At 32.6% G+C, this 23,363-nt stretch overlaps 6 protein-coding genes across 10 annotated transcripts; 3 read left to right on the top strand and 3 right to left on the bottom strand.

Annotated features, from left to right (window-relative positions):
• Positions 1-5,548: 5,548 nt before the first annotated feature.
• LOC104719370 (single-stranded DNA-binding protein, mitochondrial) lies at positions 5,549-7,614 on the bottom strand. 2 transcript variants are annotated; one of them, XM_010437296.3, is made up of 7 exons: positions 7,283-7,614; positions 7,051-7,146; positions 6,807-6,964; positions 6,330-6,538; positions 6,005-6,105; positions 5,868-5,927; positions 5,549-5,775 (listed from the first exon to the last, which is right to left on the bottom strand). In XM_010437296.3, exons 2-7 carry the CDS (start codon positions 7,109-7,111, stop codon positions 5,759-5,761), a joined length of 606 nt encoding a protein of 201 aa, XP_010435598.1. In that variant the 5' UTR covers positions 7,112-7,146; positions 7,283-7,614; the 3' UTR covers positions 5,549-5,758. The 2 variants fall into 2 exon arrangements, with proteins under 2 accessions (XP_010435598.1, XP_010435591.1); XM_010437289.3 differs by having other exon boundaries at positions 6,807-6,967; positions 7,283-7,495.
• A 3,545-nt stretch (positions 7,615-11,159) lies between these two features.
• LOC104719353 (putative WRKY transcription factor 41) lies at positions 11,160-12,894 on the top strand. The gene is made up of 3 exons (XM_010437268.2): positions 11,160-11,730; positions 11,843-11,971; positions 12,072-12,894. Exons 1-3 carry the CDS (start codon positions 11,393-11,395, stop codon positions 12,565-12,567), a joined length of 963 nt encoding a protein of 320 aa, XP_010435570.2. The 5' UTR covers positions 11,160-11,392; the 3' UTR covers positions 12,568-12,894.
• LOC104719361 (high mobility group B protein 13-like) lies at positions 12,612-15,204 on the bottom strand. Its single transcript, XM_010437276.2, has 8 exons — positions 14,695-15,204; positions 13,959-14,362; positions 13,763-13,868; positions 13,609-13,674; positions 13,335-13,505; positions 13,165-13,256; positions 12,991-13,075; positions 12,612-12,902 (listed from the first exon to the last, which is right to left on the bottom strand). The coding sequence occupies exons 1-8, from the start codon at positions 15,034-15,036 to the stop codon at positions 12,795-12,797; spliced, it is 1,374 nt and encodes a 457-aa protein (XP_010435578.2). The 5' UTR covers positions 15,037-15,204; the 3' UTR covers positions 12,612-12,794.
• A 212-nt stretch (positions 15,205-15,416) lies between these two features.
• LOC104719343 (protein trichome birefringence-like 23) lies at positions 15,417-17,463 on the bottom strand. Of its 2 annotated transcripts, none has more exons than XM_010437258.3 (3): positions 17,100-17,463; positions 16,492-16,784; positions 15,417-16,390 (listed from the first exon to the last, which is right to left on the bottom strand). In XM_010437258.3, the coding sequence occupies exons 1-3, from the start codon at positions 17,314-17,316 to the stop codon at positions 15,602-15,604; spliced, it is 1,299 nt and encodes a 432-aa protein (XP_010435560.2). In that variant the 5' UTR covers positions 17,317-17,463; the 3' UTR covers positions 15,417-15,601. The 2 variants fall into 2 exon arrangements, with proteins under 2 accessions (XP_010435560.2, XP_087338955.1); XM_087482829.1 differs by having other exon boundaries at positions 16,492-16,738; positions 17,100-17,422.
• Positions 17,464-18,824: 1,361 nt separating this feature from the next.
• LOC104749301 (uncharacterized) lies at positions 18,825-19,808 on the top strand. The gene has a single exon (XM_010470900.2). It carries the CDS (start codon positions 18,825-18,827, stop codon positions 19,806-19,808), a length of 984 nt encoding a protein of 327 aa, XP_010469202.2.
• Positions 19,809-21,175: 1,367 nt separating this feature from the next.
• Positions 21,176-23,105, top strand: LOC104719327 (uncharacterized). Of its 3 annotated transcripts, none has more exons than XM_010437233.2 (3): positions 21,176-21,406; positions 21,778-22,441; positions 22,547-23,105. In XM_010437233.2, exons 2-3 carry the CDS (start codon positions 21,817-21,819, stop codon positions 22,873-22,875), a joined length of 954 nt encoding a protein of 317 aa, XP_010435535.2. In that variant the 5' UTR covers positions 21,176-21,406; positions 21,778-21,816; the 3' UTR covers positions 22,876-23,105. The 3 variants fall into 3 exon arrangements, with proteins under 3 accessions (XP_010435535.2, XP_010435543.2, XP_087338965.1); XM_010437241.3 differs by having other exon boundaries at positions 21,258-21,349; XM_087482839.1 differs by having other exon boundaries at positions 21,330-21,659.
• Positions 23,106-23,363: the final 258 nt, after the last annotated feature.

The following is a 23,363-nucleotide window of genomic DNA, read 5'->3' on the forward strand; positions in this document are numbered from 1 at the left end:
AAAATAGGACTTCATATGGCTGTAAATCTTGAATAAAAAAGGGGCAGTTAACCCAAGGTTTAAGAGTCTGAATATTTTGTCAAAATATTTGGATTTGGAAAAATTCTTGGTTTCCAACTCTCTCTCCTTACCCGTTTCTGGACCTGTTTTGGATCGTAATATGCGGTCTCTGATTGATGGAAAGAAGCACACATGTATCTATATTATTATTTTCACAGCAACTTTAGCAAATAAGGCTTGAAGTTGAGAACTATTTACAATCTTATCCCATTGGTATTTATTATTTTTTCATATATTTAGAAACAAAAAAATCCAGTCAATCATCCTAAGAATCTATATCATATCTATGCAATAATCGATTTCAAGATATAAAGTTATGGAAAGCTTAGAAATCAGCTATATTCGATTTTGTATGTCCTTAATTACTCACCACATTTAATTTTAAAATATAAACAAATTTGAATACAAAAACAAATTAATGGCTAGGAAAATTATCAAATCACATAAACTTGGCATATTCCCTAAAAATACATATTATGCAATATTTAATCCCTAATTACGTGGTAACCAATTAAATATGTTGTGTGTTAAGAGGTGAAAAGATAAACCTAATTAATTGCCTATAAATAATTAGTCCTTAATCCCAAGTTAGCACCACCAACAACATCAATCAGCAGTCTCTTCCTTCCAATACCAACGTGAGTACAAAACAAATTTGGTGATCCTCAGTCTGCTTCATTGTTTTCCAATAAGAGTTTTTTTTTTCTTTTTCTTGTGAAAAAGAGATCTCAGAGAAGTGTCGTAGAGAACCTCTTAATCTGAACAGATTCAAACCATTTTATATGATAAGATCGATTGTCAATTTGTGATGATGCAAAAGTATTCATACTGCTAAATATTTCACTCTTTTTTTCTTCTTTATAAGTATATTTTTTTGTTAGAGCAATATATATGTTTTGCTTCCAAATGTTATTATCCTTTTTTTCCAGTAAATCTCATATGTCAACATGGATAAAATCTTCATATTACTATTTTTTTAACAACACCAATATAGGGCATGCACAATTAAACTGATTTAATAAGAATTGGTATTATGCAATCTTAATAATTATTAATAAACTCCAACAAAATCTGTAAATTCCAAAAAATGAGAATTCCAAAAAAGAAATATTTTACACTGCGGGTTAAAATATAATAATAATGTTTACAGATTATAAATATTTAAAATTTATAAGATTTATAAATATTTAAACTTTATATGAATTATAAATATATCATATAACTTACAAATCCTGCGGTGAACCTAAAAAAAATAGATGTGTCAGACAAAAAAAAAAGTTTTTTTTTACTAAAAAAAGAGATATCAATGACAAATATATCCTGTTACACAATATAAATAAAATCAAATTTGTGGAAAAAAAAAAAGTAAATCAAATTTAGTCCTATATGAGTAATATCAACAATGTTACTAACTTTGTGATAATAAAATTAAATTTGTGTAAATACAGATTTTAGCAATTTAACATATGCACAATACTAAAAAAGCAACAACATTTTATGGAAATTTTTATGTATCCATGGGTCCAAACCTTGACTAAAAATAATTATAAGTATGTGATGGGAATTAGGGTTAATATTAGTACACTTATATATTTTTGTGGGTTTGTTAAAATACAACCAAAATACACTTATATATTTTTTATTTTTACAATAACTAATTTCGATTGATTAAATTCCAAAATAAAAGAATTGAAATTAATTAAATTCCAAACGAAAATAATATTTGTAGATAGATAAAGAAAATAAATTACAAACATCAACTTTTAAAAATATATATTTGATCCAACATAATATTTTGGTGTAAGTTATATTAAAAAAAATTTTAAAATCAATATAACTCCGCGGTGTACCGCGGGTTAAAATCTAGTAACTTTTGAAAAACTAAGTATATTTTTGTTACTGGTAGTTAATATAATTTTCCAAATAATTTAACATATAAAAAAGGACATGTAATGTTGTTGACATGATAGTTAATCACACTGAAATGTTAAAATGATAAATTTATCACAATTTCTATGGATTCGTGGTTTGATTTTCGAAGATAAGAGATAGGAGAAAGAAGAACATTTGATGAAATTGTCATTTTGTAAATTGTCTATGTCTCATATCACACGTGTTAACATATTTACATATGAACTAGGTTCTAACCCGTGGAAAACTGCGGGCTGAACTTTTTTATATGAAATTTTGTAGTAATTTATTTTGTTATTATGTTATTTATAATGGTTTGTGATTAAAATTTTTGTTTGATTATATTAAAATTTTGGTATTTTAAATATGTTTATTGAAAACCTGTCAATAAAACATTTGCATGTAATGAATAAAATTGTTTAAACTTTTGTCTATTAAACACAATTGTTGCTATAGTTGTGAAGCAAGTAAAAATATATAACTAACATGTAAAAAGAGCAACTAAAAATAGCTAGTGAAGGTTCTGAAAAACTTTTTTGAAAACAACATTTATTGTTTTTTTTCTGTGGCTTCTCTTTCTTGTCTGTAATAAACACCTTCAAGCATTGAATATATTTAAATCTCAACTTAGTTTTATTTTCCTAAAGAACGGTGATTAAAAGAAAAATATAACTTTTTAAATAGATAAGATATTATATCTATATTTTTTATTTTTTTATTTATTAATTTTTAAAATCTAAGCCATTAAACGGAACTGATCTATATTTTATTCGATTAGATTTTCGATAAAAATTTAACCCGTGCTAGAAAAGTTTTTTGATAAAATTTGTGGTTATATAGAATTTATTCGATTAGATTTTTAAAATCTTAACTGTTAATTTTTTTAAGTATGAATTAGTTTTGATTCTAATAAATTTTATTTTTATTTTTCTACAATTTATTTTATTTTATGTGTCCCCAATTTTCATTTTTTAATTAATTATATTTATTTAATTAATTAATTAATCTTAATGAAGTTTTTCTAATGGCAATTGAATGTTATTTTTTACACATTTTAAAGTTAGTTTCATATTTGTACTTCTCAATTAATATAGTAGGATGACTACAAATATTTTATATAAAGAAAAATCATTAAGAAAATTACTCAATAAATAAATGTATTTATCATTTTTTTAAGGGAAAAAGATAGTCAGCTACATCAACTATACCACAATACATGACCACACATGCGAACTTTAAAAATGTATACTCAACTACATGAAGTATATGTATTGCATGACCACATATACCAAGCAAGACCACATATACCAACTATATGATGACATGTGCTCAACATCACGATCATTTTACTCCGGTACACCGTTCGTCGGAATTCGGTGTTGACCAATATTGACCGGCGTTGACCAATATTGACCAACAAAAATATTCAAATTTTTTATTTTTAATTTTAGAAACAAAAATAAGAAAATTCTTTTATTGAATTATCTAATGTGTTCAAAAATTAACAAAATGTTTATATTCATTATAAAATTATATTTTGTATATGTTAATTATATTCATCCAGCCTTATAATAGTTAGTTTTTTTATTGCAAAACTTAATAAAAGTGAAATAAAAAATCATTAATAATATTTTCAGATAATATAAAACTTTTATTTTACCATGAGTATATAACTTTTTTGGAATAATTCTAATGATTTTGACATGTATTGGTTTGGTTCTAAGTATTTTTTATTGTAGAAAATATTTTTGTGGTTGAGAATATTAAATAATATTATATATGTATTTAAATAAATTATGTAAGGAGTCGATGTTTATTAATTAATAATGTTAAAATAATAGGTTTTTTATTTGATTCACTACAACAAGATTTTTTGGTTTGAGTTTAAGTTTTAATATCTTATGAATTATTTTTATTTCAATTTTAATTAAGTTTTGAAATTGAAAAAAAAGTAACTATTATAAAACTGAATGAGTGAAACATAACAATATATCTTTATATTAGATACAAATATATTTTTAATTATAAAATATCATTGACGATTCCTAAATAATTCAATTAAATTTCTTATTTTGGTTTCTTATTAGATTATTCCTAAAGAATTTTGTTATTTTTATTTCTAAATATTTTTTTTTGAGTTTTTTTGTTGGTCAACGCCGGTTTATATTAGTCAACACCGGATTTCGATGAACGGTGTACCGGAATAAAATTGTTGTGATGTTGAGCATATATCATCATATAGTTGGTATATGTGACCATGCAATACATATACTTCATGTAGTTGAGTATACATTTCTAAACTTGGCATGTATGGTCATGTATTATGGTATAGTTGGTGTAGCTGAGCATCTTTCTTCCTTTTTATAACCTCAATATGTTTTTCAATGTGATAATTGTGAAGAGTTTTTTTAATTGATATGCGGGTATGTTTTCCCAGTTTTAAAGGGCTTGAGTCTAGGCCTGGGCAAATTACCCGGATCCGAAGATCTGATTCGAACCCGATCCGAACCCGTATCCGAAATTGTAAAATATCCGAATGGATTCTAAATCTCTAAATCCGAAAATCCAAACCCGAATCCGATCCGAACCGAAATCCGAACAGGTATCCGAATATATCCATATTATTAATATATGGTAGTAATATATTAGTAATATTTATAATTTTAATAATATAAGTGTCTAAAATATTCAGATTTTTAGATATTTTCGATAATTTGAAGTTTTTAAACTGTTTATTAGTAAATTCGGATAAAAAATACTCTAAATTTTTAGATGAATTGTGTATTATTGAATAATTTAGACTAAATTAGATACTAAAATTTTGAATTTTGTGAATTTTGGGTAATCCGAATCCGATCCCGAAATATCCGAACCGAACCTGATCCGAATCCGAAATCTAGAAATACCCGAATGGGTTATATACCTCTAAATCCGAAAACCCGAAAACCCAAAATACCCGAACCGAACCTGAACGGGTACCCGAATGTCCAGGCCTACTTGAGTCTGATAGTCGGCGTTTCCATGATTATCGGCAAAATCCAAAAAACGCTCCATATTATTGTGAGTCATGAGGAACGGTTTAGTAATTTACATAAATTGCATGTATTTAATTCAAGCTATAGCTATATTAAATACATAGCTTGTATAGCTATAGCTTGAGGTTTTGTGGAGAAAAATATAGCTATATTTAATTCAAGCTTGAATATCAAACCATGTATTGGAGCCGATATGACCGAACAAGCTTCAACAGACATGTTAAAATTGGTTTCGTCTACTTTTCACCATTCAACGCGAAGACCACTCTATTTCATCCAACTTCGTTCATTCGCGTACAAAAATCATCGTCTGCTTCACTCGTTTACCAAGCAACAATTTAGAACCTAACAAGACAACTTCATTATACGAAACCACGGTAAAAAAACTTGGTGTCTCTCTAATTTAAGCGTGTTCGACTGTGCGTATTACTCATTGATGTACAACTTACTTCAAAAATCGAAACCCAAGTTTTGTGGGCTTCCTTATTTGCTCTTCCCTTGTTCTGCCATATAAACTTACACTGATTTGGTACACCGGAAGATTCAGTAAAACTAAACTAATGCATGGCATGACTTACTTATTTTTGACCATAAACTACATAAATGTCCCTGATATCCATAAAAAAGGAACTCAGTGCTCACAAAGTCACAATGGACAGAACAAAAAAATACAAACTGTATTGTTGATTTTTCTCTGAAAAGCTTTGATTCAGTTTGCTCTCCTCCGGCCACCAAAATATTCTTGCCTCCGACTAAATCAATCCTTCTTCTGCCAAATGTGGAACAAAGATTAAATAGAGAAGCAAGATATCTCTTCTTTATTTAGGAATATTAGCTGAATGAAAAAAGGATATAACTTACTTAGCTCATCGAAAGAGATTTTGCTAATGCTTTCACCATATTTGATCAGCCGAATCTTCCCTGCAAAAACACAAAAGAATCGTAACTCAGCAACAAACTGATGGTCCGGATCAACAACAATATGAAACCATACATACCATCACGACGGATGCAAATCTCAGGGATACTCTTCACTTCACTGCTGATACTATCATTATACACTCTAGTCTCAATATCACCTTCCACATAAACCGATGAGCTGTGTAACAAAGCACCAGAAAAAAAAAAAAAAACGTTCAGATGAAAACCTACACCTTTCACCTCCTATTTAGTAACTGATACCATCATAGATCAAAGCGAATAAAGAAGAAACAGAGAAAGAGATGATCTTCTAAGTAACAAACAAACTAACGGACTTCTCACTTAGTTAATCTGAAATCAGAACTCTTAAACTAAGATAGTTAAACATGTACCAAAGCTTACTTTTTAGCGAGTTTCTGGACAGCGTAAGAGCCAAGCACTTCATTGTGCACTGCGATTCTATGCCACTGAGCTGGTTTCGGCTGATTGATAGCTCCTACAAGCCTCTGATCAAACATCCCACCTGTTCCTACTGTGAAGATCGTTACTGTCCGCCCGTTCCTTAAGATCTTCTGTACCGGTGCTTGCCCTACTTTCCCACAAATGATCGCCTGTGTGAATCAAAGAAAAAAAAACAAAAATGATATGTAACCACAAGAACACAATCACCCCACTCTAAAGAAGATAACAAAATGAAATGATGTTGAATCAAGATAACTCAAGTAGTCATTAAGAATACACGAAAAGATCGTTCCTTTTCAATCGTTTACTATAGAAACATACAATTGAAGTCTTAGATAAGTCTAACTTTGATTCCAATATTCTTCAGCTACTAATGCTTAACAGTGTAAAAGTGTTCCAAAGATTCAATCTTTTTACCCTATGAACACCGCGAAATCCCCAACCTTTACGGGGATCAACTCCATGAGGTTGAAGCTCAGGTCTTTCTGATACGTAGTCTTCAAAATCTTCTTCTACACCTTCATCAATAGGACCAGTTGAGAACCAAGCCTTGGAGCCTCTCTCAGTACTTATTGCTGCTACATTCGCAAACCCCAATAAGAAACAGATGATAATTATAATCAAACACAATTCTGAGTAAAACACTGAAGAGGGAAATTACCTAGAGGAGATATTGAAGAGGATCTCAGAAGCTTCGAGGCTCTGATGGCGAGTGAGTTCATCTTCAAGCAGGAATGGTTCTGACTTCTGAGTTAATCTGCAAATTGGAGTGATTCCTCGCAATTAGGGTTTATACGTCACAGCGATGGAACAATTTTGACTTAGACCAATCAACCACGACTAAGCTGAGAAATGCGAAAGCAGGATTTGATACAAAGACGGAAATGGCGTACCAGTGAGTTTGAGAAGGAGATAACGCAACACAAAGAGGATGAAGAAGAAGAAGACCAAAACGATGTAGAAGTGCTCTGATTCGTTAAACCCTGCGGTGAGGATTTTTTAGGGTTTACAATAGGAAAACAAAAATGCCTGTGAACGGGAAAAACCTTGCCGAGGTAGAGGACGACGGGAACCTTAGGTTGTCTTTTTCGTGAAATTACCAAATTACCCTAGGCTTTTTTTTTGTTTCTGAATAAAAATGAGAAGAAATGGATTTTTGCAAATTACAGGGGCCCAATTGGTAAATAGTTTTACTTTAAAATGTCTGATTAGTGTGGATTATAACAAAAACATGTACCAGTCGTGACTTGAAATATTTATAAGAGTTCGACTGGTAACAAAAGTAAAAAATTGTAGAAGTTTGTTATAATATTATTACTTTTTAATTATAGCGACATAACAAAACAATAATTAGTAATAAAAATTATAAATATTCTAAAGATTTCATTATTTAAACATATTATTATTATTTATTTGCCATTCATTCTAAAAAATTATTTATTATTTCAAAAATTTCATTCTAAAAAAACTAAATAGTATTCAAAATTGGAAAATATATTTTACGCAAGTATCAAAAATATATAAAAAAGTTTGAATAGTATTCCAAATGTTAATTTTATATTTATTTGAACTTTTTATAAATAAATATATTTAAATTTTAATATTCCAAACCGGGTTTAGAGTTGACACACTCTACTTACAATACAATTTAACTACATATTATATCATAATAAATTTGTAATTGTACACTCAATCGTAAAGGAGAAATTTATAATTTTCATGTCAAAATAATATGTGCATTATATCATATTTATATCTTATTAAAAATAAAAACTAATTTAAAAATTAATAATATGATTCTCAAAGAAAAAAAGAAAACTAATACTATCTCATATTTGAAAAACTATATTATTTTAAATATATTTGTTCCATATTTTGTAGCCTCATACACAATACTTTTAAATAAAACTTTATTATTTTCTTCAAACTTGTATGCTATCCTAAAATTTGGATCAACAAATTTATGCCAATTGTATTGTATTTTTAATGCAAAGTAACTATACTCTTTTGTATAATATTTTCATAATTTTTGCATAAGTTTTGCATCGTATTTGCATAATACTTATTATTTAACTTTTTATAGTTCTCTTGCTTTTATGATCAAAATTTAAATACATAATCTTATCAAAAAAAGATATATGTTTTTATTTTCATTTATTTTAAACTAATTTTATTTTCTTATTATATAAGAATTTAATTTATTAGTATTTATCAACTTTTGCATATAAGAAAATTTTATTCCAGATTCGCTGCTGATGAGGATTGAGTTTCTGGAAATTGGTGGTTAGAAAAATATGATCCAATGTAGTGTCAGTCGGCTATTGGTCTGCCTAAATGTTTATAACCTTATTCGATCAAGTAAATTTTATATTGTTTTATTTATACTAGCACTAAAATATATGTGTTGCTTGAAAAGTTTAAATGGGTTTTGATTTGTAGTTTTTTTTTTTTTTTTTTCTTTTGTCAAACAATTTGTAGTTTTCTTTTTCGTTAGTTGAGGACAAATCTTTATTTCTGAAAAAACAAAAAATTCTTCTTCTTTTTTTACTCCATTTTTTTTTTTTGTAATGAGTAGTTAATTTGCAGAAGACAAAAAATATGAGTTTATTATTTTAAAAGATGACGGCAACTTGTGACATCATAAAATAAGTGAATAAAAACTGAAAAGGCCAGATCCACGCGGAGTGAGGTTGAAAAAGTCTCCGGTCAAATCCCTTGACTCAAATTTTCTAATTTATGTTTTCCCTTAGAAAAATTTGCTTAGGTTCAAATCAATCATTGGCAAATTATATTAAGCTTATGTTACTTATACTAGTTTATTCATGTTGTGGATGAGTGATGACATCTGCATCTAATCTTATATTACTAATAGTCACTTATGTAGAAAATAAATAAAATTTTACGTTTGTCTTTTCTAGCATTTGGAATTTTGGATAGAGAACATAAAACACCTTCAACAACAATAACAAACATGGAAACACCTCAAGTGATTAGTTTCAACTTTGGGTTTGACCTGATTATGTGATTTTGATTGCCAATCTTACCTAAAAATTTGTGGATCGTCTTCAAAGAGAAAAATTAGAATCGAATTATTTATCCAAAATAACAACGATCCTCAAAGGCTCAAACTCTAACTTGTTGAAAGAATAATCGATATGGATATTATAACAATATCAAATCATATTATTTATCTTAAACTCCAAATTTTATGAATATCGATCGTTACAAAGTAGATGTAACCTTTTTGTGTGTGTGGAATTAAAATGTAAGTTTGTGGTACCTAATGTAGTACTTTGATCACTAGAAACAATAATATTACAGACTAGTTGATTAGAGACATATGTTAACTCTAATAAATTGACTTTGACTCTAAATATTTACTTGTATAGTTTAAGTAAGTACTAAGTAGACAATCACAAAGCCACAGTGTATTAAACTTTACACATCGCGTAGATGGACTTAGTTTTTACGGAAACGAATATATTCGATACTTTATGAATAAAAAATAATCTTTCAAATGAATTAAAACAAAATCCAGTTGATGACAATAAAGTTATACGTATCAATCATGAGATATGGAATTTACGATGGAACTTTCTTTTAATTTGAGATTGCACTTTGACGATGGACTTGGTCAGCAGAAACCTTTTTCTACGATCTTTCTATTATTAATTAAATTATAAATGTTTTTTTTTTAAAACACAAATTATAAATGTTATAAGGATGTAATAAACAAATATTATGGAATTTCCTCTACATCCCTTAAATGTTTGAATTCAGAGTGTCAAAATAGTGAAATACCAATGAACTTATTTTGAATTAGTTAATCAGCTTTTTTAGAAAATACGAAAAGAAATAAGATAAGGCTATATATTGTATAACTGAGATTTGGTATAATAATAGTTTGTGCTATTACTTCATATTTAATTCAGTAGAATATATGAAGAAGTTGCACACACACAAAAGAAATATAATACCAAAAAAAAAACTGTTGTTGTCAAAAGGAAAAAAACCAAAAGGTTATGCTACACAAATAGAAAACATGTAGGGGTATGTATTCAAACCATGATTTTGGAGAATTTGATGGGATTTGGGAAATTTATAACTTTGATAGATTTTAGGGAAGTTTATATGATTTTCTGTAAAATTCTTTCAAATCCCACCTAAAACTATGAGATTTGGATTTCTGTATTTTTAACTAAACAAATCCTCCAGAATCCTAAAAATTATTAAAATCCTAATCCACAAAACTGTTTTGAATAACAGTGAATTTTAAAGTAGATTTTTAAATCATCTGTTCAATAACAAGAGATTTTAATGGATTTTAAAGTAGATTTTTAAATCATCAGTTCAATAACAGTATATTTTAATAGACTTTTTAAAATCCATGATTGAATAACATAGAATTTGTAAATTTCACACAAATCACTTAAAATGTCAAGTTGAATACACCCCCGTAAAATATACGTTTTGCAAATAAAATATTGAAAAAGAGACCTTAACTACATCCCCAAAGCTATAGTTTGACACTGAGAGGTACAGTTATTTTATTTTTATATGATTATTAAGTAAAATCACTTTTAAATAAACTAATCAACTTAGTTAAACTAAAATAAATCCAAATTTGAATTGGTCAGCATTACCCTTCAGTAAACACCACCACTTATATACACTCTGGAACTATAGATTTCTTAATAAAATTGAGGACCAAAGACTTTTCTCAACTTTGAATCTTTTATATAATAGTTTTGATCACTTGGTCAAATTTTCAAACACAAGTTCACTCACATCAAACTTTTTTAAAACCCCTTAAATTCCAAAAGAACACGCTTTGTTTTAAAAACCATCCCTCCACAACCAAAACATTCTCATCATCAAATACCAAAAAAAAAAACTTCATCAATCATATGTTTTAAATCTTATGTCCTAAACCTTACTATTCCTTCGGATCACCGGGACACTAAAAGTGACGGAACTACTCTTTTGGTGAGGTAACTACTAACATGGAAATGATGAATTGGGAACAGAGGAATTTGCTAAACGAGCTTATTCATGGACTAAGAGCTGCAAAGCAACTCCAGGCTTCCCCGGCGCCATCGTCATCCTCTTCTTCTTCATGTTTGACGTACGAGATGAAGGAGACTCTCTTACAAAAGGTAGTTTCTTCCTACGAGAACGCTATTATGATGCTGAACGGATCACACAATCCAACTACCGAGAGGGTGGTGGGTCCGGTAGTTAACTCCGGTAAGGTTCCGGAATCTCCAGCGTCGATTAACGAAAGTCCGAAAGGCGAAGAGTTCTTCGATGTGGGATGCAAAGATTACAGTTGCAAAAAGAGGTAAAAAAAAATGTTGAGAGTTGTAACTAAGGAAGAGATCATTTGTAGCACTTTTAATAATGTGGAAAACAAAATTATAGAGTTTTTGATTAGTGATCTTAAAATTGTGCAGGAAGATGTTGCCAAAGTGGACAGAGCAAGTGAGGATTAGTCCAGAGAGAGGCTTAGAAGGACCTCATGATGATGTTTATAGCTGGAGAAAATATGGCCAAAAAGATATTTTGGGCGCCAAATATCCAAGGTAATTAATTATCATCATACTAATTTGTTCTTAATTTCATAAAGATGATATTTATGAAATTAATCGAGTAATTGTTGTTTTTTTTTGTTTGTTATTGCAGGAGTTATTACAGATGCACATTTCGTAACACACAGTGCTGTTGGGCTACAAAACAAGTCCAAAGATCGGACGCTGACCCGACGATCTTCGAAGTAACATACAGAGGAACACACACTTGCTCACAACAGGGGAACCCACCTCCACATAAACGAGCCGAAACCAAACCAAACCAAAACCACATAGAAGAAGTCGTAAATTACCAAAACAACCTCCTCGACAATCTCAGGACCAATCTCACCGTACGTACCGACGGACTCGAAGGCCACGGTTTCTCGTTCCCCTTTACGCCGCCGCCGTTTTACTCTTACGACTCCATCCACGGCGGTGGAGCAACGTTTTGCCACGTCGGTAGCTCTGGTCCGTCGGATTTCACCGGACTGATCTCCACTAATACCTCCACAGGAAGTTCTCCAATCTTCGACGTTGATTTTCATTTTGATCCAACGGCTGAGATTGACACCACAGGCTTCCCCACGTTTTTACACGATTCGATTTAATTACTTTATTATTACTTTCATTAGGTATTTGATTATCATTATTCTTGAGATTAACTATTTATTTATATAGTGAGTAACCAAAGAAAATAAAACTAGTTTCACACCTTAATTGAAATCTTAAAAAGCAGAGTTGTTTTTGCATAATAGAGACTAGAGAGATGTTCAATGTGAGCAAACTTGAACATTCTCATTTTTTTTCTTCTACTGCTGAGTTAGTTTTTTTTCCTCTACGAGACAGTCTTGGTCTTATTGTACTCTTCCACTTCTTTCTTGTAAGCTTCCATTAACTCAGTAGCTTTTTGATTATAAACTTGTTTCTCCTCTTCACCAAGTTCCTATAAAACAAGATACATTTCCCAATCAGTTTCAGGGTTAATGATTATAAAGTCCATACTCAGATTGGGATTTTATAAATGATAATACCTTCCATTTCAATGAAATGTGGGCAGTCAAAGTTGAGTTGTTGATCCCAGGATGCTCTTCTGCCACACTCTTCCTTGCATCTTTGCTGTAAAAACAACAATGTTTACAAAAACCAGTAAGAAAAGATTTGAGATTGGATCTGATTGTTTTGTGGATTCAGGGTTTTGAGTATACCAAAAGAGTAAGTATGAAGAAGCAGGCTTTTTTGGTTTGTTTGGATCAGCATCCTCGTTCTTCTTCTTGGTCTTGGTCATTTCTTTTGTTTTCTGCAAGATACATATGCTCTGTTAGTGAGTGGCTTGAGCCCAGGATAACTAAATGCATTGTGAGTTAAGTTAACTAACCTTTATGATATTCTCGGTTTTCTCCTTCTTCTTGAGAAGTTGGAGAGCTTCTTGTTTATGGAGCTTCATGAGTTCATCTTCTTCTTTCTTCTGGCTCATGGCTTCTTCTTCCTTTGTTCTTTTATATCCTTCCATTTCTTGAAGATATATCTCCTTGTTCTTCTTTGCCATCTGTTACAAAAGTTCCAGAATATGCACACATACGTTAGAACCATCCCTTTATTAACTTCACTTCTTAACACAACTATGTCTATGATGAACTATACGTCTATACCTGATCGTAGGGAGTCTTTTGTTCTTCTGACAAACTCTTCCACTCTTCTCCAGTCATCTTAGCGATCTATAATCATCATTCATCCACACAACTTAAGCTTCAACAGTTTCAAATGACAATTGAGAAAAGACAACTCCTAATTCTTGACTTTTACCTCCACAACGCTTTTGTTATCTCCTTTTAAAGCAGCTCTTCTCTCGTTTGCATAGATCAGGTAAGCAGATACGGGATGTTTTGGCTTCAGAGGATCCTTAATCTTCCTGCAAAACGAGAAAATGCAGTCAGTTTTCTTACTAATATAATCCATATGAATCATATGTTGAGTGAAATAGTGAGATCAGTATCATTACTTGGCCTTTTTCTTGTTGTCCTGTTCAGCTTCCTGAACAAAATGGAGATACTGATCAAACAGTTCCATTGCAGTTTTCTGCTTCTGCTCATCATCAAGAAGCTTCATAGCTTCTTTTTCCCGCTTCTCCTTAGCAGTAACCTGAAGGTAAGCTTCCTTATCCGCTTGGTACTTCTCCTTATAAGGCTTCTTCTCTTCTGCACTCAGAGTCTTCCACTTAGCACCCAGAATGTTCGATGTCTCCTTGAAATCAGCATCTGGATTGTCCTTCTTGACTTCGTTCCAGTTCTCCTTACACCACAAAATGTACGGTGTCGATGGTCTTTTAATTTCAGCATTATCCTTCTTCTTCTTTCCCTTCTTCTCCTCTTCAGTTTGTGCCAAAGTTTGACTGAACGCGAACGTCTGTGGAAGCACAACATAAACATTCCCCAAATCAATCACCAAAACAACCAGTATCACGTCATTGAACATTCAAATTGACATCTATATCTTAAACACAAGCGTAGAAGAAATCAATCAAATCTCAAACAGCTTCATCAAACCACAGAGCTGTAACGGAGGATTCAAAGAACCAATTTCCAGATCTAACATCAATACCAGATCTAAACTAAAACTTCTATCAAGCAATTCAACCATCAATTAGCTCCATAACAGATACGAATTTACCAGATTTTACTGAATTTATCACGAAGAGTCAAAGAGCATTGAACCACAGCTAGATCTAGAATTCGTACCATGTTAGGTTTAAACTCCTTCATCTTCTGCAACTTCTTCAGCTCCGTCTTAAGTTTCTCCTGCTCAACGTCCTTAGTCTCAAGTTCCTCTTCCTTCTTCCTCAGGATCTCGTCCTTCTCCTTCAGCAGATCCTCAGTTTTCTCCTTCTCGATCTTCATCTTCTCCAACATCGCTTGCATCTCCATCAGATCTTTCTCAAACGATTTCGCTTCTTTCCCCTTGGCTGCTGCTGAGACCGGTGACGACAACGACGGTGACTGGACGATCTCATTCTTCTCCTTCAACGCCTTTCTGCTGTTTCTCGATTTCTTCGCCGGAGCTGGATCTGAAACTGTCGCCATCGCAAACAGAGAGATTGAACGAGAGCGTTTGTGTAAAAAGAGGTTAGAGAGAAATTGAGATTTTTGAGATTTAGGGTTAGCGATTTAGTTTAGTAGAGCCTCTGGGTTTTATATAGAAAGAAGAAGAAGGCTGAACGGTCAAATACTTTTGAAATTCAAAACTGTTCCTTTTGTGGATATGAAGATATTTTTTTAGTTTTCTATTTTTTTTTTTTGTTTTTTAAAAAGATTTTAACCGTTTCAATTTCTAAACCACACCAACTCACTAACCCGGTTTAGATCACAATTTATCTGAAGATTATACCGTTTTTAAACGTTTTTTTTTTGTTAATTGAATTTGAGAGTTGAGACCATTCGAATTTTCAAGTAAACAAACCAAATCCAGAAAAAATAGACAATTTAATGGAATTTCGAACTGATTTACATAAAATTTATCTATAAGAATTGCTTTGGTGAACCGAACCGGTTCATGGGAAACTTTAGCTGTGAACCAAATCTCTTCAGCTTTACCAATTTACATGACCTATACCAATTCAGGCATTGACTAAAGATACAATCATTTCGGTTATTTCCCGGTTCGACCATCCAGTATGATCTCCAATATGACATCGCTCAAGTGATCAATGGGACCAGGCAAGCACCAGTGTAGACAATCGTTCTGTACCTTTGCGTTCTTGTCCTTATCAAACGGCCTGAACTCTCGGTATGGACCTGGATGCCCATCGGGTCGAGTCAGCAACATTCCTGCAAAATCCAGAAGCTTTAGTTTCCCACTCTCCTGACCCATCTCCTTAACCACTCTCTCGAATTGATTGATCTCCACATCTCTCAGTATCTTGTTCAAGACCTTCATCTCGACCTCATCCTCGCTCACTGGTTCTGTTTTCTTACATGTCCCTCCGTTATGCCACTCCCCATTTTCAAAGTGATCGGGTATCGAAGTGCGGAAGAAGACCACGCCTTTAGTGTTAGATTTTGCTATGAAGTCCATAACATGGCGCAACGATGTATTGTAAGCATAGTCAAATCCTAAATCCGTCATGTTTGAACTTTCCGGGCAGCCATGACACCCAACGAGATTCGCATTCTCATGGTAGACTGCGGTTTTCAAGAACCACTCCCCGGAAGAGATGATGGCATAGTCAAGGCTCGGTAATAGATCAGTCCATGTATTGTCGAGTTTGTCAAGGTGAAGCTGGACTGCAGCTAATGAAACACCGTTTGAGTCTTCGAAGATGGCAGCTTGCACAAGAAAAGGTGACCAAATGTTGGATACGGTGAAGTTGTACAAAGGGAAATTCCAACGCTTTGATCTATAGTTCTCATCGTGATACACTTCTACAGGCTTTTCAACCTGAAACATAGAAAAAGACCAACAACACTCTTCAATTACAAATCTTTACTTTTTTTAAAGTCTGCAAATAGATAACAAGCAACAATTAAAAAAAACCTTACTGTAGATAACAGACAAAGCAAAGACTCGACGTGATTACGAGCAATGGAGTCACCGATGATAGCCCAAGATTTATTCCTCATAAGCAGAAGAAATCTCCGAGGATCGAAACGTGGCAAAGAGCAGTCGTTAGGCTTCCATTTCCAGTAGAGATAACCAGAGTCAGGCCGACCATTGGTGATGCAATTCTGGTGACTGTCTACAGCGATACCACATGACCCATTGGTATAAATTGGTCCCAGAGGATCCCTAATCCATTTCCCATTGAATAAATCACACTTCTCCACCTCAATATCTGATAACAACAAAGCATATATATATATATATATATCTTAGCACCACCTAAACCTAAAGGTTTCACTTAGTATAGTAAGTAAGAACACAGCTGCTCTTGATAAGTAACTAAACACTATAAACAAAAAATACAGATGATAATCTTTGATTAAAGGCTCATGAATTAGAGACACTACAGATTACAAACGATCATATCCCCAAAACTGTAAACATTAAAATCCCTAGATCTCAGAAGTTTCCATAGATACATGATTAGCAAAAAAAAAAAAAACACAGCGAAAATCGTAGTTTTGATTGTGCTAGAATCTAATGTTACCTCCAGGAATCTGATCCTCGTTATCCGATAAGAAAACCGACGGCGGAGAAATCTGAGGATCGGAGTCTCTGTTCACCGACACATGAACTGGGTGAAATTGGCCGAATTGGAGGACGAAGAAACGAAAAGCGAGACAAGTGATGAGAGTAGCAGAGACGAGTTTTATGAGAAATGTGTTTTGCTGAACGTTAGAGATTGATTCCCATTTTAGCTTCATCTTCTTCTTCAATCTCGTTTTGGGATTTTTTGAAGAATTAGAGAGATGATGTATGATGATATTACGGTTTTTTTTGGTCAGCAAAGGAATTTGGAATGTTGACTACGTGGTTTAATAAAGCAATAATTTAATGAATTAACAAATTCCAAAAATGATTAATGTGAATTTAAAGCTTCTTAATTAATGTTTTGTGGTGTTGATGGTGTGCTACTCTCTCTCTCTTCTTAGTTAATTCATTTTTTAAAGCTTTCATACATATTAAAAAAGTAGTATATTAAATTTTGATTATAAATGCATTACCTTTTTAACACCTAACACAATTTTGATTATAAATGCATTACCAATAAAAAATAATTTCTCCTTTTTAAAATTTACAATTTATCATCAATAAACTATAGATAACTTTTTAAAAGTACTCATTTTATCCAATTTTATTAAGTTTTCTAACTAAAAACACAATGTTAAAGAAACTATTACTCCTTCTGTTTAATACTTATTAAGTATCATTTTAGATTTACTATTTGTTTCAAAATAAATATCATTTTCTATTTTCTATGTAGATGTTTGGTAAAATTTTCAGTTTTATTCATACTAATTTATTGTATTGACCAATAGAAAAATTGTATAAAATATTAATAAAAGGGTAAAATAAAAAATTTAATGATTTTCTTATTATGTATGATAAAATCTTAAACGACACTTAATATGAAACAGAGGGAGTAATATTTTGTTATTTTTATATAGAAAATATTACTATTAAACATTTATTTTAAACATTTGAACTAAAAAAAGACTATATAATCAAGGTGGAAATGCTAAGCTACATCACGGAGAGATTAAAATCAAGAATGTCAGGTTGGTTTGCTAGGACATTATTCCAAGGTGGAAAAGAGATTCTCCTCAAGTCAGTGGCAATGACTATGCCGGTCTATGCAATGTCATGCTTTAAGCTCCCCAAGAAAACGTGTGAGAACCTAACATCAGCAATGTCCGCATTTTGGTGGAATTCTACAGAAGATAAAAGAAAGATGCACTGGATTGGGTGGAAAAAGCTCTGTATCCCTAAACATTTAGGAGGGCTAGGCTTCAAGGATATCCAAATCTTCAATCAGGCTCTTCTTGCTAAACAGGCTTGGAGGATCTTGCAAGATGAAGACTGCTTGTTTGCCAAGTTTATCAAAAGTAGATACTTCCCAGACACTGATTTCCTCAATGCTGTTTTGGGGGATAGACCTTCTTTTGCGTGGAGAAGTATTCTACATGGGAGGAATCTTTTGAAAAGAGGGCTTCGACAAATGGTTGGGAATGGAGCAAAAATTTCGGTCTGGACCACTAGGTGGCTGTTAGATGGTGTGATGAGAGCTCCACTTATGAAAAATGTCATTTTTGATCTCGACCTGCTGGTTAAAGACCTGTTGGACCCAACTACTCAGACTTAGGATTTGTCTAAACTCCAGTACCACTTCTTCCCAAGGGATGTCGAGCATATACTCAAAATCAAACCAGTCATGTCTTCTGAGGACTATTGGATCTGGGAGCATACAAAGAGTGGAGCTTATTCGGTCAAATCAGGTTACTGGTCGGAATACCAAAGAGAGAAGATTGATCTACTAAGAGAGGTCATGATGCAACCCTCCATCCTCTCCATTAAAGAGAAGATCTGGAAATGCAACACTGCTACAAAGATCAAAAAATTTATGTGGAAAGCAGTTAGTGGAACAGTACCAGTGGTAGATAAAATGCTGGAAAGAGGCTTAAAAGTGGACTCAAGATGTCAGAGATGTGGAATGGAAGGGGAATCAGTTAACCACGTACTGTTCTTCTGCACCATTGTAAAACAGGTGTGGGCTCTCTTTAACTTTCCATCTCCAGTAAACGGGTTTGATCCGGTATCGGTGTTTGAAAATGTCTACTACCTTCTGCTTACAAGCTCAAACATAAATGTCCCACTGGAGATAAGGAAAGCTTTCCCCTGGATATTGTGGCAACTCTGGAAAAACAGGAATCTGTTCTCTATTGAGGGGAGATGGTTCTGTGCTTCTGCAACTATCGCTAAGATAAGTGACAATGTTTCACAATGGTTCCATGCGCACTCCCTGGCAGAAATCGATATAGTGAATTCAAGAACTACTAGTCAGTTTGTTAAAAAGCGCTGGTCTCCCCCTCCCGATGGTTGGATCAAATGTAATGTAGGATCATCTTGGGACAAAGCTTCAAAAATTGCTGGAGCTGCCTGGGTTCTCAGAAATGAGAAAGGAGATACCATTTTGCATAGTAGAAGATCCTTTGCCTCAGTTTGCGGTAAGATGGATGCTACCCTACAATGCTGGTTATGGGCTATAAATAGTATGAGAAGTCATAATTTCTCGAACATCATATTTGCTTCGGAGGACAATGACCTTATAGGAGCGATTACTAGACCCCCTGCTTGGCCTTCCTTCAAGTTCCAGGTAAAGCAAATTTCAGCTCTGTTGAGAAACCCTTTGGATTGAAAATTCTTTTTGGAAGACAGGAGCTCAAACCTCGCTGCACACTTGATAGCAAAAAGTGTCACGAGAGAGGATCGCCGTCAATCATACGTAGCTATGGATTTCCCTTCTTGGCTTGCTCAGTTGTTTGATTCAGAAAAAGCAAATGCTGCTTGAGCGGGTTCTTTTTGGACGGCTATATTAATTGCTTCTGCTCCTTTTTGGTTATGTTTTTTGTGTTATGTCAAGGTTTCAGTATTGTAAATCCTTGAAACTATATCTTTTTAATATAAATCAATTTAGTGAAAAAAAAGACTATATAATATAAATGGTCATAACATACAAAATAAACATAAATAATGCATAGAAATCTGAAAATCTCTTATAATTTGGAAAGAGGGAGTACATCTTTTCAAAATAATTTTCCCTAAAATATGGATTAATAGAGATAATAATAATTAAAACTATAATTGTAAACATGATTTTTTCGTGGGAGTCTAGTGGGAGGAAATTGATTCAAATAAAATCTCTTATTTCTTCATGTCGTTAATCTGTATATCAATTTAAAACAAATAATTTGGATGATGAAAACTATTATTTAAACTAATTTTGATTTTATCAAAAAATAAAAATAAAAACTTTGATTGAAAAAATTATGGGTAACATATTATGATTGGAAAATTTGTGTAGTTAAAGGTATACTCACCAATTTTTCTCAAACTTACCAATTTGGATAAAGATGATTTGGGTCATGTAAAAATCCTCTTCGAAATGGATATTTCTAAACTTCAGTATTTAATAAAAAAATTAAAGATGGACAGAAACATGTATTTTTGAATAATTCAGTGTAATTTAACATGGCATGATTGAAAAATTAGTGTAATTTAATTCAGTTCACATATTCTCACCAATTTGGATAAAAGTGATTTCAGGTTGGATAAATGTCCAATTCAGAACAGATATTTCTAAAAGTTTTGGAACATTATTTAAAAAATAAAGAGGGTACGACTGAAACAAATAATTTTGTATTAAAAACCCATTAGTCAAACTAATTTCCATAAAATACAATCATATCATGAAAATTTTAGGTAACATATGACATGATTGACAAATTTGTATAGTTAGTAAAGGTCCACTTTGAAATTGATATTTATAAAGTCCAATGGTTGACAAAAAAAAAAGTTCAAGTTCATAAAAAAAAGTTATAAAGAAAATTTGGGTAATTTTTTTATCAATTCTTTAAAAAATTAAAATATCCACAAAAAAAATTTACGGGTAGCTCTCTCACTTAAATAATCTCTATCCGTTAAATTAAAATAAATATTCACAAACTGATACTAACTATTAAAAAAAAAATGATTATAAGATGGAAAGTTCTCGACGGATACGGTAGATTTCATCCCTGTATAGACAAGGCAGCTAAAAACAGCACAAAAGATATTAAAAGTTACCATTTTGCCCCAAAAAAAAAAGTTACCATAAGAATTAAAGAATTAATTTGAATAATATTAATTAATTACAAACATTATCTCATCATCTTCATTTACAGGGGATCAACGTTTTAGGTAGGGGGCTTCTCTTCTTCTCCCTTCTTCCATCGTTAGGTTTCTCTTCAAGTTTCCGTAAGTATTTCTCTAGGAAAATCCCTTTTTTATCTGTTTCTTTGTGTATATACATTCTTGTATGCTTCAAAGAACCTGACTTTTTTGCTTTAGATAATCTTGGGTTTAACCATACTCTCTTCGTGTTTACTCTCTGAATCCTCCGAGACCCATTTGGTTTTTCCACAATCTGAGCTCCCAGCTCAGAACTGGTTTGTGCTTTAAGCATCGTCGGTTTAAAGCTCTCGTCTTCATATTATTTTGTTGATGATCGGTAAAGATTGGATTTTTAGCCTAAAAAAAAACAGAACTTTGGGGGTTTTAGGGGTTTTTGTAGATTTTTTTTGGTTATGTTTGAGTTTGGATTAAGCTTTTTGATGTTGTTGTTTCAGGATTTTGTTTTCGGACGATTTCAGAGAAGAACAGAAAGCATGTTTGGTCTAGAGAAATCGATAACGGTGGAGCATGAGATCTTGAAGGAGAATCACGAGACTTTGGTGAAAGACTACGAATGTCTTCAGGAAAGGATTAAGCTCGCTGAGGAGACTTATGAGGCTGTTAAGTTGCATCTTCAGAAGAAAGCTAAGGAGCTTGAGGAGAGTAACAGACGCTTGTTTGATGAATGTGTGAAAGAGAGAATTGAGAAGGAGAAAGTTAAGAAGACGTTTGAGGAGATGAAGAAGACTATGGAGGTTGAGAAAGATGCTATGGTTAATGAACTGATGACGAAGAACCAGGAGCTTTTGTTGGCTAAAAGTAAAGAGGAACAAGAGTTGGTTGAATTGGAGAAGAAGTATGTGGAGTTAGCTGAGAAGATTGTTGCTGTTGAAGAGGAATGTGAACACTTGGAATCGCTCTATGATGCGGAAGTGGTAGCAGCTTCGGTTACTCAGAGTGCTGTTGTGTCAGAGATTGGTGAGACTGATAATGTTGCTGGTCAAGGCGAGAATGAGGTGAATCATAATGTTGCTGGTCAAGGCGAGAATGAGGTGAATCATAATGTTGCTGGTCAAGGCGAGAATGAGGTGAATCATAATGCAAACAACGCTGGAACAGGTAATACATAGGCATTTATGTGTCCAGTAAGTTAAAGATTTGCAAAATCTTGATCTTGAGTAATAAAGTGTTGACCTTTTTGTTTATGTCTCTCTTTGTGTGTAGATGCGATGATGATCAATGACGAAAACGATGCTGCTGAACATGATAAACCTCCAACTCCAAGAGAGAGTAACATAAGCTCTCATGAGTCTATGGGCAATAACCAAGAAGAACAATGCAGGAACAGAGAAAACTCACCAAAAGAGAACCGAGCATTGGGAGAAACCTCCACCCCGAGAACTAATAATAACCCACCGCCGAGTTCTCCTTCATCCTCGTCTTCGTCATCAACATCATCTTCTGACGGCTATGAAGTTGTGGTTAAGCTGCCGCGTAACTGGCCCGAGTGGGCAATCCCTAAAGGTCCTGGGAGCAGTTCCAACAAGTCTTAGAACATTTCAGATGCAGAGAACTAAGAGCCAGAGAAGAAGTGAATTTAGAAGCTGCACTCATTAAGTTAAGCTATATTAGTTATGGAAATCTTCTTACATATATAGACATCTTAATGCTTTTGTTTTGTCTAGGAGTTTATATCAAGATCTCTCTATTGAGAAACTATAACAAACAACTGAACAAGTCTAAACTTCGTGAGCAATAATAACAGATAACAGTTTCTATCTTACAACTGTTATACTTATACACCATACCTCAAAGTGCATTGACATTTGAATCCTTAAAGATGCCATTAAATAGCATTGTATAAGGTATCTTCTTTCCACATTGTTAAGTTTTGCTACAGAATACATGAAAGCCATTGTCATCTAGGACATTTAGTATCATCGGATGCATAAAGCATCCATTTATGAGGTTTGGCACATTAAGGTTGTGGAAGATGTGCATTGGTGAGTTTGGTACTTCTGGCTGATATGTTGTGTTCTTC

Source organism: Camelina sativa, chromosome 2, assembly GCF_030686135.1.
Source record: "Camelina sativa cultivar CO46 ecotype springtype chromosome 2, ASM3068613v1".
Lineage (NCBI taxonomy): Eukaryota > Viridiplantae > Streptophyta > Magnoliopsida > Brassicales > Brassicaceae > Camelina > Camelina sativa.